Source organism: Hyla sarda, chromosome 4 (genome assembly GCF_029499605.1).
Source record: "Hyla sarda isolate aHylSar1 chromosome 4, aHylSar1.hap1, whole genome shotgun sequence".
Classification (NCBI taxonomy): domain Eukaryota; kingdom Metazoa; phylum Chordata; class Amphibia; order Anura; family Hylidae; genus Hyla; species Hyla sarda.
Window position 1 is genome coordinate 154,195,020 of NC_079192.1, and position 17,780 is coordinate 154,212,799.

A 17,780-nucleotide genomic window follows, 5' to 3' on the forward strand; every position below is an offset into this window, starting at 1 on the left:
CTTCATCAGTGGTCTTCAACCTGCGGACCTCCAGATGTTGCAAAACTACAACTTATAGCATGGCTGAAGTTCTAGCATCTAGCCGATGGCTGTACGGGCATGCTGGGAGTTGTAGTTTTGAAACCTCTGGAGGTCAGCAGGTTGAAGACCACTGCGGCCTTTGTCATCATCCAGCCCCCCCCCCCTTTTTGTTTTGTACTCACCTCCCCTCGGCGGGAAGTTAGGGTCAGCTGGGCCGGGCCATCGATGCTGCAGGGACCATCCGGTGGGGAGGGTAAGTCGCTGCAGGCTGTCTATTTTCACCGGGGGCCCTCTCCTCTGCACTTCAGGCCCGGCCCCGGACTAGTGACATTGCCTTGATGACGATGCATAGGGACGTTGCGCATGAACGACCCTGTGCGTCGTCGTCAAGGCAACGTCACTAGCCCGGGGCCAGGCCCGAAGCGCGAAGAAGAGGCCCCCCCGGTGAAAATGGACAGCCCGGAACGCTAATGCTGCAAGTTGTAGTTTTGCAACATCTGGAGGTCCGCAGGTTGAAGACCACTGTGAAGGAATTGACAGGTGGAAAGTTCACTCGAGTATAAGCCGAGGGGGGTGTTTCCAGCACGAAAAATACTGCTGAAAAACTCGGCTTATACTCTAGTATATGCGGTAAACAGAAGCACCTGGGTGGACCAGAGCACCTGCGCTGCACTTCCCAAGCAGAGTATGTAGTATTTTTAAATACAGGCTGTGATTTTTAAAATGTATTTATCCTTGAGAAGTTAAATGAATGTATAATCTAAAGTTAAAGAAGGATTTAGCTGTGGTTGCCTATTAGTATTTATGCATACACCTGTAATAATCTGTATTTTCTTTAGTATGGATTTGTGTGTAGGTGTGCATCCTTGCTGTCTAGTCAGAAAATGAAGACTTGCATGCACACGATCAGTTCTAATTCTCTGCCAACAGATACAAGTGTAAAACAGACACGGGTAATGATGTATTTATTTCCATCTAATGGAAGATTATTATTACTACTGTGCTCAATTACATTAATGAAATGTGGACTTTATAATGACTCATCCATGAGTGATTTAATACATTTCAAATAAAAAGCAGCATGTAAAATCTAGGCCATTTTAACATTATTGTGACATCGCTTCAAATTAATGAGACATAAGTGCCAAATTTCCCTGCACTTTCTTCCTTAAAACTTTTTTTAGTAATAGTCCGGCAAATCTGCTTAAGACATCCCTAGAGTTCTTTGAGAGATTTCTAGTCCAGCAGTATAACAGGCACATGGCAGGTAAGACTATGGCCCTCATTTACTAAGAAAATCGGGTTGTAAGTCTATGTTGCTTTCTTACCCGACTGCTTTTTTCCCCTGGTATTTATTATTATGTCGCATCCTATTTGTCGCACGTGGGTTTTGTTGGTTTTGGTTTCCAACTCCTCTGAGCTGTCGGGAAAAAATCCACAACAATTCAACAAATTCGGGTTGGAAACCTTAATAAATACGTGGGAAAGCTCAGAAATGTCGGGTTACGCCCCTTTTTTGGGTTTGGGAGAATCCACATTGGGTCTGTCGGGAAAAAATGTCGCATCGTGTCGCAGACTGGCGCACGATGACTGCGACATGGCGCAGACAAAGATGCGACAAAAAAACCTGACAAAAGAGGTCGGGTTTAGAATCGTAAATGAGGGCCTATGTGTGTTAGAACGTACATTTCACAGTGATAGTCAAGATGTCCCCTAGGGTATAGGCTAAAAACCTGACACCCCTCACCATGACATGACTTCTCTCTAATGATGATAATATTGACACATACAATTGACTGGTTACATAGTATTTGCTGGTGAATACCGATTTGGAAGAATCATTTAGGGAATATAATTAAAGCTTTTTCTCTTTTTAGGTTATTTAGTTCTTTACTGCCGCAGTGCATGGAGAAAATGATAAAATGTTGAGCAGATTTTTTATTGTTAATAAAACTTGATAATCTCTGCTAATATCTTTATGAGTCAAAGTTTACAACTACTATAAGATGCAATCCTGGTCCAATTGGTACATTTATGTTAGACTGATTTCATATAGTCATTTCCTATTGCTATTGGGGCATAACATGTTCCTAAACCCCATTTTGGGAATCCTGTTGTGCCCTACATATTCTGATGGAAGAGAACTCCATATGTAAACATTCATACTGGACGTTATAATGAAATATGTAAGACTACCATTAGGGATATTTGTGTATTGCTATGAAATGTAACAGGAAGACAGTTCTTTTTTGTATATTTGTTTATTTAAAAGAGATTTTCAGTTTATAATGCAAACAGAAAAAGAAGTCAACAAAAGACAACTCCAATACATGGCGCTGCAGTGGTGAGAAAGACAATGCAACATCAAATAAGAGTACAATGCAACAGCACGTAAATTGTCGATTCCATAGTCCACAATTAAAGTTCTAAACTTGCAGTTATAGACAATGTTGCAACATATGAAAATGGCTCCTGTGCACAAACCTTATGTGTCAAGAAGTCTTCAGAAACAGGTGAAATATCTTTAAGGCTAGGTTCAGACTACGGAATCTCCGGGCAGAAAATTTCCGCCCGGAGATTCCAAGTGCGGCCAGCACCGACTGAATCAGAGACTGCAATGTGTTCCGCGCGGATTTCCGCCTGAAGAAAGAGCAACCCCTTTCTTCAGGCGGAAATTTCCAAGCGGATTTTCCGTTCACAAATTCCGCTTCACAAATTCCGCTTCACAAATTCCGCTTCACAAATTCCGCTTCACAAATTCCGAAGTGCGAATTTGTGAACGGAAACCCATTCATTATACTATACATTTTAGCAAGCGGAATTTCCGCCTGCAATTTCAAAGAGGAATTGCAGGCAGAAATTCCGTAGTCTGAACCTAGCCTAACTCCAACTAGAGAAGGCTGATCTTCCGCAGAAGACTGCGTTAGGTATTAGAATTTTCTTGGTGGAACTCTAGTTATGTATTTTTTTTTTTCTGATGATTAATCTATAGGCTTTTCTATTGGACTTGAGAACGGCCAAAAATAAATGCATAAGTGTGCCAAAAACAAAACCAAGGTAATAGAAAAATACCTAAAAATCATATTATTTTTTTACAGGCCAATAAAAACAAAGGGGGACATTTATGGGCTGCTGTGTTTTGGTGTAATGCACGTTGGTACAGCTTCACCTGTTTTCAGTCTGTTGGCTTTACTTAGTAAATCCAGTTGCTTTGTGGCTGTCATTGGAGGTGGTGTAAATTTCTGCAGTGTCACAAGTAGGCCTTAAAGGGGAACTCTGGTGGAAAACAAAAGATTTCAAATCAACCTGTGCCAGAAAGTTAAACAGATTTGTAAATTACTTCTATTTAAGAATCTGAAGCCTTCTAGTACTTATCAGCTGCTGTATTCTCCAGAGGGAGTTGGGTAGTTCTTTCCTTTCTGACCACAGTGCTCTCTGCTGACACCTCTTTGGGAGCAAATCTATCTCTTGCTCTGGACAGTTCCTGACATGGACAAAGGTGTCAGCAGAGAGCACTGTGGTCAGACTTAAAATAACTTCACAGCTTCCTCTGTAGTAAACAGCAGCTGATAAGTACTGGAAGGATTTAAATAAAAGTAATTTACATGTTTTGCACCACTGGCTTGGCTTGATAAATGACCCTCTAAGTGTATTCTTTTGCTGGTACATCACAAACAAAGGCAAAACATTTTATTTGCAGACACAAAATACATTCCAGAGCTACTATCTTCCCAGCCATGCACAACTGCCAGACAATAGTTCTAAATTTAGTTGATTAATATCTTCAGGATGTGTTTTGGGAAGAAATGGCTCAAAACTGCTAGTATATGGCAATTGTTTTTCCTATTATATTGAAAAAATAAAACATTACAAGTGATCCTCGGCTGCTCACTCAACGTAAGGCAACTAGTTACTCAATGGCCCTCATTTACTTAGAAAATCGGGTTGTAAGTCTATCTTGCTTTCTTACCCGACTGCTTTTTCCCCCTGGTATTTATTATTATGTCGCATCCTGTTTGTCGCACTGGGTTTTGTAGGTTTTGGTTTCCAACTCCTCTGAGTTGTCAGGAAAAAATCCACAACAATTCAACAAATTCGGTTTGGAAACCTTTATAAATACGTGGGAAAGCTCAGAAATGTCGGGTTACGCCCCTTTTTCGGGTTTGGGGGAATCCACATCGGGTCCGTCGGGAAAAAATGTTGCATAGTGTCGCAGACTGGCGCACGATGTCTGCGACATGTCGCAGACAAAGATGCGCCAAAAAAAACCTGACAAAACAAGTCGGGTTTAGAATAGTAAATGAGGGCCAATGTCGTGATCATAGTTGCATATAGAGCTCTGAGTCTGAATCATTATACTAAGGTATTCCAGAATCACTTCATTTATAAGCAAGTGGGATTCCATAATAATATATATGACTGCAGGGAATTTCCCATTTTCCTGTTTAGGAGCTGTCAGCAGAATCTAAAAGCTGTTTATGACAGTCTATATAATATTTAGCAGTGCTGTTACAATGTTAAAGAGCATCCAAGATATCCACTGTCAGAAGCTCATTGAAAGGACAAAAGTTTCCATATGCTCTACCTTTACGGCTTTCAGCATTTTAACCTCTAGGGGATATGTACGTGCACCGTGCCGCTATCTGGGCGCACAGCATCATACATGTACATTGCACTGTACAGTATGTCTATAAAGGGAGTGCAGGAGCTGCACTCATTTTATAGATGGTGATCGTGTACACCCACCCCTGACTGCCATCAGTGTTCACAGGGGGACCGATTGTTCTCTCTGGCAGCCAGAATCAACCTCATTTAGTCTGTGCTGGTGTTTGGGCGATTTGCTGATCTGCGTCAGGCAGACTTTACTAGCAAGGCACCAATCTCACTGAGCATTATTCAGTATTAGCTAATGAATGTTTATAATAATCACCTTGGGGAACTTTAAAAGTCTACATAAAATAATGAAATTTTTTTGCTGTGCCCTGGTATTTAGCATACAGTTACGTACATGCATGTTGCGGTTGATGTACCATCTGTAAAGCGTGCGCCGGAGCTGCGCTCACTTCATAGACTGCAGGTCCTGGTGCTAATGGTAGACATCATCGACAATGCTGATGTTCGCCATTAACCCTTTTTTAGATACTGTCATCACAGCATCTAAAATCTTATGGACAGGTGCCAGTGGGATAGGGATGCTATTGGACTACAGTGAGATTGCGGGGGGCCAATGAGTTAAGATGGAGGAGGTCAGTTGTTCATTTATTGTTCATGATCTTGCCCAGTAAAGGGCATAAAAGTAAAAAAAAGCACCAAAGGCCAGAAATGCAGATTTTTGGTTACATTATATATCAGAAAAAAAAAATAATTATGTATCAGGAACAGAAAAAAATAGTACCAATAGAAACTACAAATTATGGCACAAAAAATTTACTCTCATACAGCCTCACTTACAGAGAATGAAAAAAAAGTTACAGGGGTCAGAATAGGAAAATTTTAAACATACTTATTTTGATAAAAAAAAAGTTTGACTTTTTTAATAATTTGTACAATAATAGAAAAACTATGTAAACATGAGTAAAGATGCTGGGGGTTATTTATTAATGTGATCCCGTCTGTTTGGGACCCAAAAATTCCAAAAACCTGTCTCTCTCCATCTTAGTGTGCATTCCCACCACGTTTTATTCCCACAGCTGCTGGATCAGGTGGGGATATCTCAAAACTGGGCGCTCCCGTATCACCACCGGACCCCCGCAGCTTCTCATTCATTTGAATGAGCCGACCGGAGTCAGATAGTGACTCCGGTCGGCTCATTCAAATGAATGAGAAGCTACGGGGTCCGGCGAGGATACAGGAGCCCCTGGTTTTGAAATATCCTGTATCCGGTAGCCATAGGATTAAAACATGGTGTGAATGCACCCTTACTCCGAAAAAAGACAAAACTAAAAGGGGGCATAGTCTCCAAGAAAAGGAGGTATGGCCGTCAAAAAAAGGGGCATGCCCCCAACAGTTTAATAAAATAACAACAAATATACTAATGTTCCCACAAAAAATTTAGTGGATTTGAGTTCTGGAAAACCTGACAGCTCAGAGCAATTGTAAAAAAAAAAGCAAAACATAGGGAAAAATTTGTAAATACCTTGGAAAAATACCTGTCAGGAATCAAAACCCACAAAGAAAACTAGAGTATACAAAAAAGAAAGTTGCAGCAGCACTCTTGGTCGAAAAATGGAGGCTCTTAGCGCACTCTTTGATCAAAACGTGTCCCCCATCCACCACGCGGAGGTGGCCTCATTTCGGATGGGACCCTAAGACTCATTTCACTCACTTCTTCTGGGCAGATGGTACTGGAAGGATTAAGATTTTTTTATAGAAGTAATTTACAAATCTGTTTAACTTTCTGGCACAAAATAGTTTCATGTCAGCATTAATAGCAATATAAATATACTATATGTGAAGCAGAATTAGAAAACACAGCAACTTTCCTACAGAAATGGTGTTATTCTTCCATTCTTATCTTCATTTTATGTTTGGCATTGCAACTCAGTTCCATTACAGTAAAGTAACGTTGTAATACTACATGAGGACAGGTGTGGCGCTGTCCTTGGAAGAAGGCTGACATGGTTTTCTAATCCCGGTTAACTCCTTTAAAGGGGTTAACCAGGAATAGAAAAACATTAAAAATTTCTTCCAAAAACAGAACCCCTCCAGTCCTCAGGTTGTGTGTGGTATTACAACTTGGCTCCATTCCCTTCAATGTAACTGAGCTGCAATACCACACACAACCTGAGGACAGGTGTGGTGCTGTTTTTGGTAGAAATCAGCAGTTTTTTCTAATCCTGGATAACCCCTTTAATATTTGTGCTCAGCAATACTCTGCACACATGGCAGCTGTAAACAATAAGGTTGGGATGACATTTCATCCATAGCGAGATCCTGCCAGTCTGTCATGCTCCATTTTCCAATGACTCAAACAATGTATGAGTGGTCTCATAAGGCAGAGGTCTCCAACCGGTGGCTCTTCAGGCAGTACAACATAATGACTGCTCCCAGCATGTCCTTACAGCAGGAGGTCACTGCACTAAGCCAAGGAATGCGGACAATCACTATGGACAATACATCATTACAGCTGGATCGATGACGCGTGGTTTCATGGTGGAAGAGCAGGGCACATTTTCTAAAATACTTGTTTGTTTTTGACAAGATTTAGATTTGTATCAAAAAATGTTTAATCTTTCACAGCCTTCAGGATTAGAAATGGTAAAGAGAGCAATGAAATGGCAGTCATGCAGTGCATCATTATAATAACCATAGGGGACCTAGAAGCAGGAGTTTACTTTAAGGGTCTATTAACATGGCAGAATATGCGCTTGCGGAATTCCACCTCAAATTAAAGCCCATAGACTTTTATGGGACTCCACACTCCCATTCACACTTCTTAATTTCCACTTGCGGAAATTCAGAAGTGAGAGTGCGGAATCCCATAGAAGTCTAGGGGAATTCATTTGAGGTGGAATTTAAAGGGCTACTCCGGTGCTTACACATCTTATCCCCTATCCAAAGGATAGGGGATAAGATGCCTGAACGCGGGAGTCCCGCAGCTGGGGACACCCATGATCATGCACGCGGCACCCCGTTTGTAATCAGTCCACGGAGCGTGTTCGCTCCGGGACTGATTACCAGCGACCGCAGGGCCGGCGGCGTGCAACTTCACGCCCCGCCCCCATGTGATGTCACACCCGCCCCATGTGATGTCACACTCCGCCGTAGGCTTGCATTGAGGGGCGGAGAGTGATGTCACACAGGGGCGGAGGCGTGATGTCATACGACGCCGGCCCTGCGGTCGACCGTAATCAGACCCGGAGCGAACACGCTCTGGGGACTGATTACAAACGGGGGCCGCGTGCATGGGATTCCCGCGATCAGGCATCTTATCCCCTATCCAAAGGATAGGGGATAAGATGTTTAAGCACCGGAGTACCCCTTTAATTTGAGCACAAATTCTGCCATGTGAATAGACCCTAAGGCTAGGTTCACACTGCGGAATCTCCAGACAGAAAACTTCCACCCGGAGATTCCGAGTGCGGCCAGCGCCGACTGAATCGATGTGAGTTTGCGAACGGAAAACCCATTCACTAGACTATACATTTCAAAGAGAAATTGCAGAAGGAAATTCTGTAGTGTGAACCTAGCCTTTCTTCTCCTGAGCATTATCTTACTTATACACTGGTATCCTCACCATTGCACTTAAATTTCAGTCCTCAGACATGGATTCTCAAATCTATTTACTACTTACGACAGAATTCTAAAAATACCACAGCAGAGAGTACGGTTATTAATGCACGCTGTGACTTAACTGGATGTGCCTCAATGGCATGCTCAGCGGCGATGGGGTTAATACTCACACCAGATCTGGGCTGCTGCTCTGCCTCCTCCTCGCCAGCTATAAAATACAATGCAATGAACAGAGCTCAGACTGAGACAGGATCACAAGTCACAAGCTTCACGTGGAGCCCATCTGAATGGAGCCATTGCTTTCTGACAAGTGCCAGCACTGAGCCCAGGGGGAGTTATCAGCAGCAGCTGGGAACTACTGGGATCCCCCTGTAGAATAGATGCAAGGCATACCTGAATATGAAGACAATCCCTGGATTCCCATCCTCAGTGAGGTCTCATACACAGGGGCTGTGATACTTTAGTAGTCACCACCTCCACAGCCTGAGCCTGGATGCAGCCTGAGAGCTGAGCTTCTGCATCCACCAGCATCCACGACTTCGCTTATTGTCATCAAATCATAAACTTTTCCCCCTCAGCTGGGAATCTGAAGACCTCCTCGCCTTGATCTCATACAATGGGAGCTGGGGAGATCCGCTTGTGGATGATTATATCAGTCTGCTTCATCCATGGTAAATTAATTTCACCATTACCCTGCATTCCACCCTATTTCATAACACCCCATACTCTGTGAATGTGTCCCGCTCCAGGGCTATTTACATGCTGGGCTGATCACTATATACAAGCCATTTGATATTATACATATATACACTGACACATCACTATAATATATCACTGTACTGTATATCGACTGCCTGTGCTGTGTGAGTGCTGATCATGCTCTTCTTGGTTTGAAGTGTCCCTGCAAGGAGAATACCAGAGGAAGCTCTACAAGGAATTACTGAAGAATTATAATCCTTTAGAGAGGCCGGTGGCCAACGACTCTCATCCACTCACTGTCTACTTTGGAATGAATCTGATGCAGATCATGGATGTGGTACGTGTCACTGAATGTATTGTGCCTGTGTTTTCTGCTCAATCTGCTGTGGTGCCATAGATGCAATTCTCTGGGTCTAGGGTCGGGTGAGGACAATGTCACTAATAATTACACTTATCACCTAACCCTACTGTATACTACGTACAATATTAAGAGGCATGTATGTTAAGATGACTTCTTCTGCCAACTTTAAACAGTAGTTAAACATTTTCTGGGTTTCTTTAAGGAGAGAGTCCTAATGTGAGTTGTCAATTGTACTAAAGTCCCACCAATGGTTGAGTCAATCTGGAAATCGCTCATCTAATTTTAACATCTAGCCCTTCGCCTACTACATACTAAGATACAACAAATGTAGGTTATTTGTACACACATAAATACATTAGTAGTAATGTGGATGTTAAATAGAATTTTTTAGTGCTTTATCTTAGATGAGTCTGTCTTTGAGACCTATCTTCTCCAATAAGGTCATTGGCCTTATACAACTAACATAGTGGGTATGATGGAGGAACAAGTCTGCCCTCTGCTATGGCAATTTGCAAAAATAGGGTACATTTTTACAATCTAATAAGACCAGTCTTTAAGGGCGAAACCACACAATTTGTAACTGTATCAAGCCAGTTTACTAAGCAATAAATAAATTGTACTAATGGTGCATTTCAGCAACTGAGTTGTTGGCCACACGTTTTTTTGTGTGAATCTACATGCAGATCTTGACCACATCATCATTGCATTGCTGCCAAAATGTCTTTAGAGCACAAGAAAAAATGTGGTGCTCATTGCTCCTGACCCAGCTGGGTTCCACAACTAGTACAGGATCCCCTGAGTCACAGTGATACAAGCTTCATTTTTAGGGTAAAACCACACAAATCAGGTTTCAGTTTCATTATTAGGGTAAAACCACACAAATCAGTTTGCAGTTTCATTATTAGGGTAAAACCACACACATCAGGTTGCAGTTGTGTTGCAGTTGCGCTGCTGTTGTGTTGCAGTTGCGCTGCAGTTGACCACATCAGTAACTACTACTGACATGTTGCTGTAACCTGCATTAAAAAAAAAAAAAAAGACTTACCAATTGTTGCTATTTAGCAATGGTGTATTTGGATTCATTTATATGGAACTTGCATATTAAATTTGCTGTTACTGCTTGGACAGTCCCTCAACCACACACAGTGCAGCAGAAACAATGATCCCGGACTCTTTATTTTCTGTAAACGCAGTAAGAGCAAAGATCACAAAAAGGTCTGCAGGTTATCGTTACCAAGTGGTAGAACTACAAACCCTATTCAATGAATGTCATCTTTGTGCATTTCCCCTTAAATTAGAATATTTAATATGATTACATTCTCCACATCTATTTTTTATTTTTATTTATTTATTTTTACTATGGATTGTCAGGTTAAAATAAATAAATAAATAAACAAATAAAGTGAAAATAAAATAAAATCTGCATTGGTATTAAATGCAGCTGCATAACAATGGAGTTGATTTGCCTTTCAGGTTCTTTGGAAATCTGGGTGACATCAACTTTTCTTCACAATCAGCAGATTTGTAGCACACATTTCTTTTACTGTTTCATACATACTGTATCAGTGGGGCTTACAGAAATGTAACCACATGATGTGTATACAGCCCCATTGAGTTCTGTGAAACTGATTTTGCTGAAATTTCTATGACAAATCTACTACACGTAACCATTTCGCCTCCTGTTTATACTTAGAACTTGCACGGCAGCATTTGTCACTTGTCAAATAACTCTGCAACAGGTGACTTTATTCTTAAATATTTTATACAACTGGATTCTTATAGTTTTGGGAAATGGAACATTTCTGCAATTGAAACATCTATTCCAAATGTCTGAATTGAGTTGATTGTGCAGTTACTTGGAATAAGCTAAACATTTCAAATAAAATGTCATTTACCATAGCATAGTAGCCAAAAAGAAGCATGGTAACAACAAGTAGCCAGATTATCCATATTTCCGTGCTATACTTAAAGGGAAACTCTGATGGGAAAAAAAAAATGTTTTCAAAATCAACTGGCTCCAGAAAGTTAAACAGATTTGTAAATTACTTCTACTTAAAAACATCAACCCTTACAGTAGTTATCAGCTGTGTAAACTACAGATATACTACAGAGAAATGTGTGAAGTTCTTTCCAGTCTGACCACAGTGCTCTCTGCTGACACCTCTGTCCGTGTCAGGAACTGCCCAGAGCAGGAGAGGTTTTCAATGGGGATTTGCTTCTAATCGGGACAGTTCCTGACACGGACAGAGGTGTCAGCAGAGAGCACTGTTGTCAGACAGAAAAGAAAATCACAAATTTCTCTGTAGTATTCAGCAGCTGATAAGTACTTGAAAACTTCAGATTTTTTTTAATAGAAGTCATTTACAAATCTGTTTATCTTTCTGGCACCAGTTGATTTGAAAACATATGCTTTCCACTTGAGTTCCCCTTTATGTTTGAGGCATGGGGGCATATAAACACTGCACAGGTTTCAGAATGATTCAGTATTCAAGATCAATGAGACATAAAATAATTTTAACAAAGAACCACTAGCGGTCAAAAGGAATTAATTGTCAAAAATAAATACTAACAGAAGTAGCAATAATAATGCTTGGAGTATATGCAGTGATACTAGTTGAGGTGTAGTTAAAACTGCCTCTGAAAAACATTTCCCCTTTAAAAAATTGTGTAGCCAGTAGTGTTGCTCGCGAATATTCGCAATTCGAATATTATTCGCGAATATCGCATATTCGCGAATTCGCGAATTTCGCGAATATAGCGCTATATATTCGTAATTACGAATATTCGTTTGTTTTTTTTTATTTTTTTTTTTCTTCACAGTACACATCACAGTGATCACCCCTCTCTGCTTCCAGCTTGTGTGGTGTAAAGAAGGCTCTAATACTACTGTGTGAGACTGGCGTCACATATGTTAATTTTCACATACGTGAATATTCGCATATGCGAAAATAAAACGAGAATATAACGAATATGCGAATATTCGCGAATATATGACGAATATTCGTCCATATATTCGCGAATATTCGCGAATATTCGCGAATTCGAATATGGCCTATGCCGCTCAACACTAGTAGCCAGTTACTGCATCACACAACTTCTGCAAACCATAGCAGAAACACACCTCAACGCCATCCTTTGTATATAGGGTCAATTCGATATTTAATGATTAAGGCTAGGAACACCATTAGATATAATATTGTAATACAAGACTAAAATCTTCATGTCACACAACCAAAGTTACCCTAGCCTAACAGAGACCCTTATGTTTCCCACATAGCGGCATACAAGATCTTCAAGTATAGCCCACAGTCTTCTTATGACTTTCAAGCTAAATTGAGTCATCAAAGCAAGTAGTATTTCAAAGCAGAATGTGGAGTCTTTTATTCTACTGGATCAATGGTGGTAAAAGAAGGCTGTAGTTACAATACTAGCCATGCATGTACTGCATATATGTATGTTGGAGCTATGATCTGATATTTGGTCATCTCAAAATACATATTTAACCACTTATTACATTGTCATAAAAGCAAACCATAAGGTGTTTTATAGGGTGGAACACGCTGGTGTTTCCACAGAGAGCAAATACCAAAAAAAAATCTAGTCTAATGATATAGCTTTCTTATCATGCGGTTAAAGGGGTTCTCCGGTGCTTACACATCTTATCCCCTATCCAAAGGATAGGGGATAAGATGCCTGATCGCTGGAGTCCCGCTGCTGGGGACCCCCGTGATCTTGCACGCGGCACCCCGTTTGTAATCAGTCCCCAGAGCGTGTTCGCTCTGGGTCGGATTACGGGCGACCACAGCCTGCGCTCCCGTGACACCACGCTCCGCCCCTCAATGCAAGCCTATGGGAGGCCTCCCGTAAGCTTGCATTGAGGGGCGGAGCGTGACGTCACACGGTGGCGCATGCGTGATGTCACACGTCGTCCGCCCTGTGGTCACCTGTAATCAGACCCGGAGCGAATACGCTCTGGGGACTGATTACAAACGGGGTGCGGTGTGCAAGATCACGGGGGTCCCCAGCGGCGGGACTCCAGCGATCAGGCATCTTATCCCCTGTCCTTTGGATAGGGGATAAGATGTGTAAGCAGCGGAAAACCCCTTTAACCGCATGATAAGAAAGCTATATCATTAGACTAGATTTTTTTTTGGTAATTGCTCTCTGTGTAAGCACCGGAGTACCCCTTTAAGGTGTCATGTGCCACTACAGTTGAGCAGAGACGCCCTGCTACATTGTTGCCTTTCACATATGTGTAGATGAAGGTTTTTAGTGCTTGCATACACCGCTCAAAAAAATAAAGGGAACACTTAAACAACACAGTGTAACTCCAAGTCAATCCCACTTCTGTGATATCACACTGTCCACTCAGGAAGCAACACTGATTGACAATCAATTTCACATGCTGTTGTGCAAATGGAACAGACAACAGGTGGAAACTATAGGCAATTAGCAAGACACCCCCAATAAAGGAGTGGTTCTGCAGGTGGTGACCACAGACCACTTCTCAGTTTCTATGCTTCCTGGCTGATGGTTTGGTCACTTTTGAATGCTGGCGGTGCTTTCACTCTAGTGTTAGCATGAGACGGAGTCTACAACCCACACAAGTGGTTAAGGTAGTGCAGCTCATCCAGGATGGCACATCAATGCGAGCTGTGGCAAGGAGGTTTGCTGTGTCTGTCAGCTTAGTGTCCAGAGCATGGAGGCGCCACAAGGAGACAGGCCAGTACATCAGGAGACGTGGAGGAGGCTGTAGGAGTGCAACAACCCAGCAGCAGGACTGCTACCTACAGCCCTGCAAAATGACCTCCAGCAGGCCACAAATGTGCATGTGTCGACTAAAACGGTCAGAAACAGACTCCATGAGGTTGGTATGAGGGCCTGACATCCACAGGTGGGGGTTGTGCTTACAGTCCAACACCGTGCAGGACGTATGGCAATTGACAGAGAACACCAAGATTGGCAAATTTGCCACTGGCGCCCTTTGCTCTTAACAGATGAAAGCAGGTTCACACTGAGCACATGTGATAGATGTGACAGAATCAGGAGATGCAGAGGAAAACATTCTGATGCCTGCAACATCCTCCAGCACGACCGGTTTGGCAGTGGGTCAGTAGTGGTGTGGGGTGGCATTTATTTGGGGGGCTGCACAGGCCTCTATGTGCTTGCCAGAGGTAGCCTGACTGCCATTAGGTACCGAGATGAGATCCTCAGACCCCTTGTGAGACCATTTGCGTGTGTGGTTTGCCCTGGGTTCCTCCTAATTCAAGACAATGCTAGACCTCATGTGGCTGGAGTGTGTCAGCAGTTCCTCCAAGAGGAAGGCATTGATGCCATGGACTGTCCCGCCTGTTCCCCAGACCTGAATCCGATTGAGCACATCTGGGACATCATGTCTCACTCCATCCACCAACAGATTTTCCAGGAGTTGACGGATGCTTTAGTCCAGGTCTGGGAGGACATCCCTCAGGAAATCATCTTATCAGGAGCATACCCAGGCGTTGAAGGGAGGTCATACGGGCACGTGGAGGCCACACTCACTACTGAGCCTTATTTTGACTTGTTTTAAGGACATTACATCAAAGTTGGATCAGCCTGTAGTGTTGTTTTCCACTTTGATTTTGAGTGTGACTCCATATCCAGACCTCCATGGGTTGATAAATTTGATTTCCATTGATCATTTTTGTGTGATTTTGTTGTCAGCACATTCAACTATGTAAAGACAAAAGTATTTCATACAATTAGTTCATTCATTCAAATGTAGAATGTTATCATAGTGTTCTCTTTATTTTTTTGAGCAGTGTATATACTACATTATTTCTTCTTAATATGATGCTTTTATCTGTTGCTTGAAAAGATTTTTTTGTAGAAATACTAGCAGGAAACGGTCTCCAGAAATATTTCTATGGAATAGCTTCATGCAACCAAAGAGCAGATGTAATTCTATGTCCCTGTAGTAATTCCGCTGAACAAACAGGTGATGTGCAATACCATTTAACTGCAGGTTAATTTCCCTTGTAATGTGATAGATATAAAATGTCTACTGTCCAATTGATTACCAAGCATCTGTGAGCCTATTCTAAATATGCTGAATCCCAGAAGTGGCAAGCATACTATTAAAGGCGTACTCCGCTGCCCCAGTGTTCGGAGCATTTTGTTCCGAATGCTGGATGCAGGCTGCGGGAGTCGTGACACCACGGTCACGCCCCTCATGATGTAACACCACGCCCCCTCAATGCAAGTCTATGAGGGGGGCATGGTGGCTGCCACGCCCCCTCCCATATACTTGCACCAAGGGGGTGTGGCGTGATGTCATAAGGGGCATGGCTCTGACATCACAACCCCTGTAGCCCGCACACAGCATTCAAAACAAAATGCTCCAGACACTGGGGCAGTGGAGTACCCCTTTAAACAAATTATGGAGGAGCGTACAATGTGCTCCTGGTTACCATTGATAATAAAATGATGGTCATGTCTTGTAGTTAACTATTTGACTTTGCATAAAGATTTAGGGCTGATACACATCCTGAGTCCTGAGAATAATGCTTGTACAAGAGTGTGCAGAAGAGAGTAGTGCAGGCTCCTAGGGCAGTATATCTCTATACATAAAATATCTGATGGAGCTAGAAACTTCTATGGAATCTGCTAAAATAACATAATAAACAATGGCAAAAGAGGAAATGTGATTGATCTCTTCCAGAAACAGTGCCCCTCCTTTCCATGGGTTTTGTCTGCTCATGGGACTCACTTTGATGAATGGGCCTGAGCTACAGTACAAGATATAACAAATAGACAGGAGTGAAGTTGTTTCTGGACAAAAACAGACCTGTTTTTTCTAATCCTTATCAATCCTTTATTTTTTCTCACCATGCTATGGTTAGTTGTTCCACAGTAAGACTCTGTTCATACCTACAAATGAAACTTTGCTCAGGGCCTTCTTTGCAAACTGAAAAAAAAAATACAGCACAATTCACAAATACCATGATGACATCCAATGGACTCTTTCTAAACTTTCAACTTTCAGTATAATGTTGTATATATAGCCAGTAGGGTTAAACCAAAAGGTGGCTTAATTCACCCAATGACTGGTGAGCCCAGGTTGAGAATGATAACTTCACAGTTAGACAGACCTTCAAAAGTAGAACTCACTCTGAAGATAACTGAGGAGGAAATCACTTGCTTTTGCGAATTATTTCACAAATAACCTCCTATTTAGGGATGTTACCAGCTATGGGCATACACCTGTTATTTATAGCTAAAAGGATGAATTCTCAGCAACAAATGGTGCAGGTAATGGCTGAGAAGGTTCAGTTCTCTGAGGTAAATAAGGAAACAGTTTTTTCTTTGAAGCAAAAAATGTAGGTCGGGGGGCTCACACTATATATAGGATATATATATCGAGGTGACTGTGTTGCACGTAACCCACGTGTCAAAATAGAAATAAATAGAGAAATGTGATACAGACCTCAAGATTATATATATATATATATATATATAATATATATATATATATATAGTAGATGTGATAGGGCATATATATATATATATATATATGTCATTATAATCAGATAAAAACAGAGATAAATATATAATTTAGGAGACTAGTTGTACATTGAATAAAAAAATGACATTTATTAAATTGACATTTAATATAAAATTTAAATGATGTAAACCGTCCAAGCAGGGCCCTTGCTATGGACTAGTAGAGAAAATTAAAAAAAAATTATGAAAAAATGAAATTATGTGTGATTCAGTTATTCATGTTACAGCCACCTAGATGCGCATTGATGTTCAATGAATAGTTATTGTTACTGCAGTAGTTGGATAAAGTATTGCATACAATGTTGCGAATGTTGCGATCTGATAGTGTTCCACAGAATAGTGTGTTAGATTAGAACTGGTGCTTAGCACTGTTCACTGCTCCACTGATATGTGAGGTCCCGGGATGGTAGCTCTGTAGAGTGGAGTTCCGTGCTGCAGACTGGCACGGCTGGGCAGCCGGCTCTATGTAGACATCCGCACAATGGGTGGAGAGATTCCCGGTGTCCTCCAGGTATGGCATGGAATGCGTCCGGCCGAATTGGTGATGATGGTTAATAAAATGCTGTAATTGAGGTGGTGAGTGGGTGCAGACGATCGGCAGTAATACCAGGCGGCGTCCTCGTGGCTGGGTGCGCGCACTTGTACAGTGGTCCCAATATAGGGGGTTCCAGCTGTTGCAATTGCAAATATGAGTAGATGGAGATGATAATCTTGGTATAGCTGGTCTGTATAGTTTGGGTTGGTTAGCTAAACGCGTTTCGGGAGACCCCTTCTCCAGTAGCTATATATTTTTTCTTTACTATATCAGCTCCCATCTTATGGTTCGAATATTCAGCTCAGACAGACTGTTGTAGTCAGGTTGAAGAAAACTGATAATAATGCAAAGCATCAAAAGATATACTGTCAAACTCTTTATAGAACACAG

General features: G+C 41.8%; 1 protein-coding gene and 1 long non-coding RNA gene across 3 annotated transcripts in view; one reads left to right on the forward strand and one right to left on the reverse strand.

Moving 5' to 3' along the window:
* Positions 1 to 2,298: 2,298 nt before the first annotated feature.
* LOC130368591 (uncharacterized) lies at positions 2,299 to 8,771 on the reverse strand. The gene is made up of 3 exons (XR_008892514.1): positions 8,647 to 8,771; positions 8,424 to 8,461; positions 2,299 to 3,297 (listed from the first exon to the last, which is right to left on the reverse strand). It is a non-coding gene; the product is annotated as an uncharacterized LOC130368591 (long non-coding RNA).
* CHRNA7 (cholinergic receptor nicotinic alpha 7 subunit) overlaps positions 8,473 to 17,780 on the forward strand; it is a 247,095-nt gene continuing 237,787 nt past the window's right edge. Inside the window, exons 1-2 of one of the 2 annotated variants that reach the window (XM_056572456.1) lie at positions 8,473 to 8,924; positions 9,150 to 9,289. In XM_056572456.1, coding sequence (XP_056428431.1) covers positions 8,870 to 8,924; positions 9,150 to 9,289 — 195 coding nt within the window. In that variant the 5' untranslated portion in view covers positions 8,473 to 8,869. Of the gene's footprint in view, positions 8,925 to 9,149; positions 9,290 to 17,780 lie in introns of those variants that run through there. The other variant, XM_056572459.1, reaches the window with a different exon arrangement.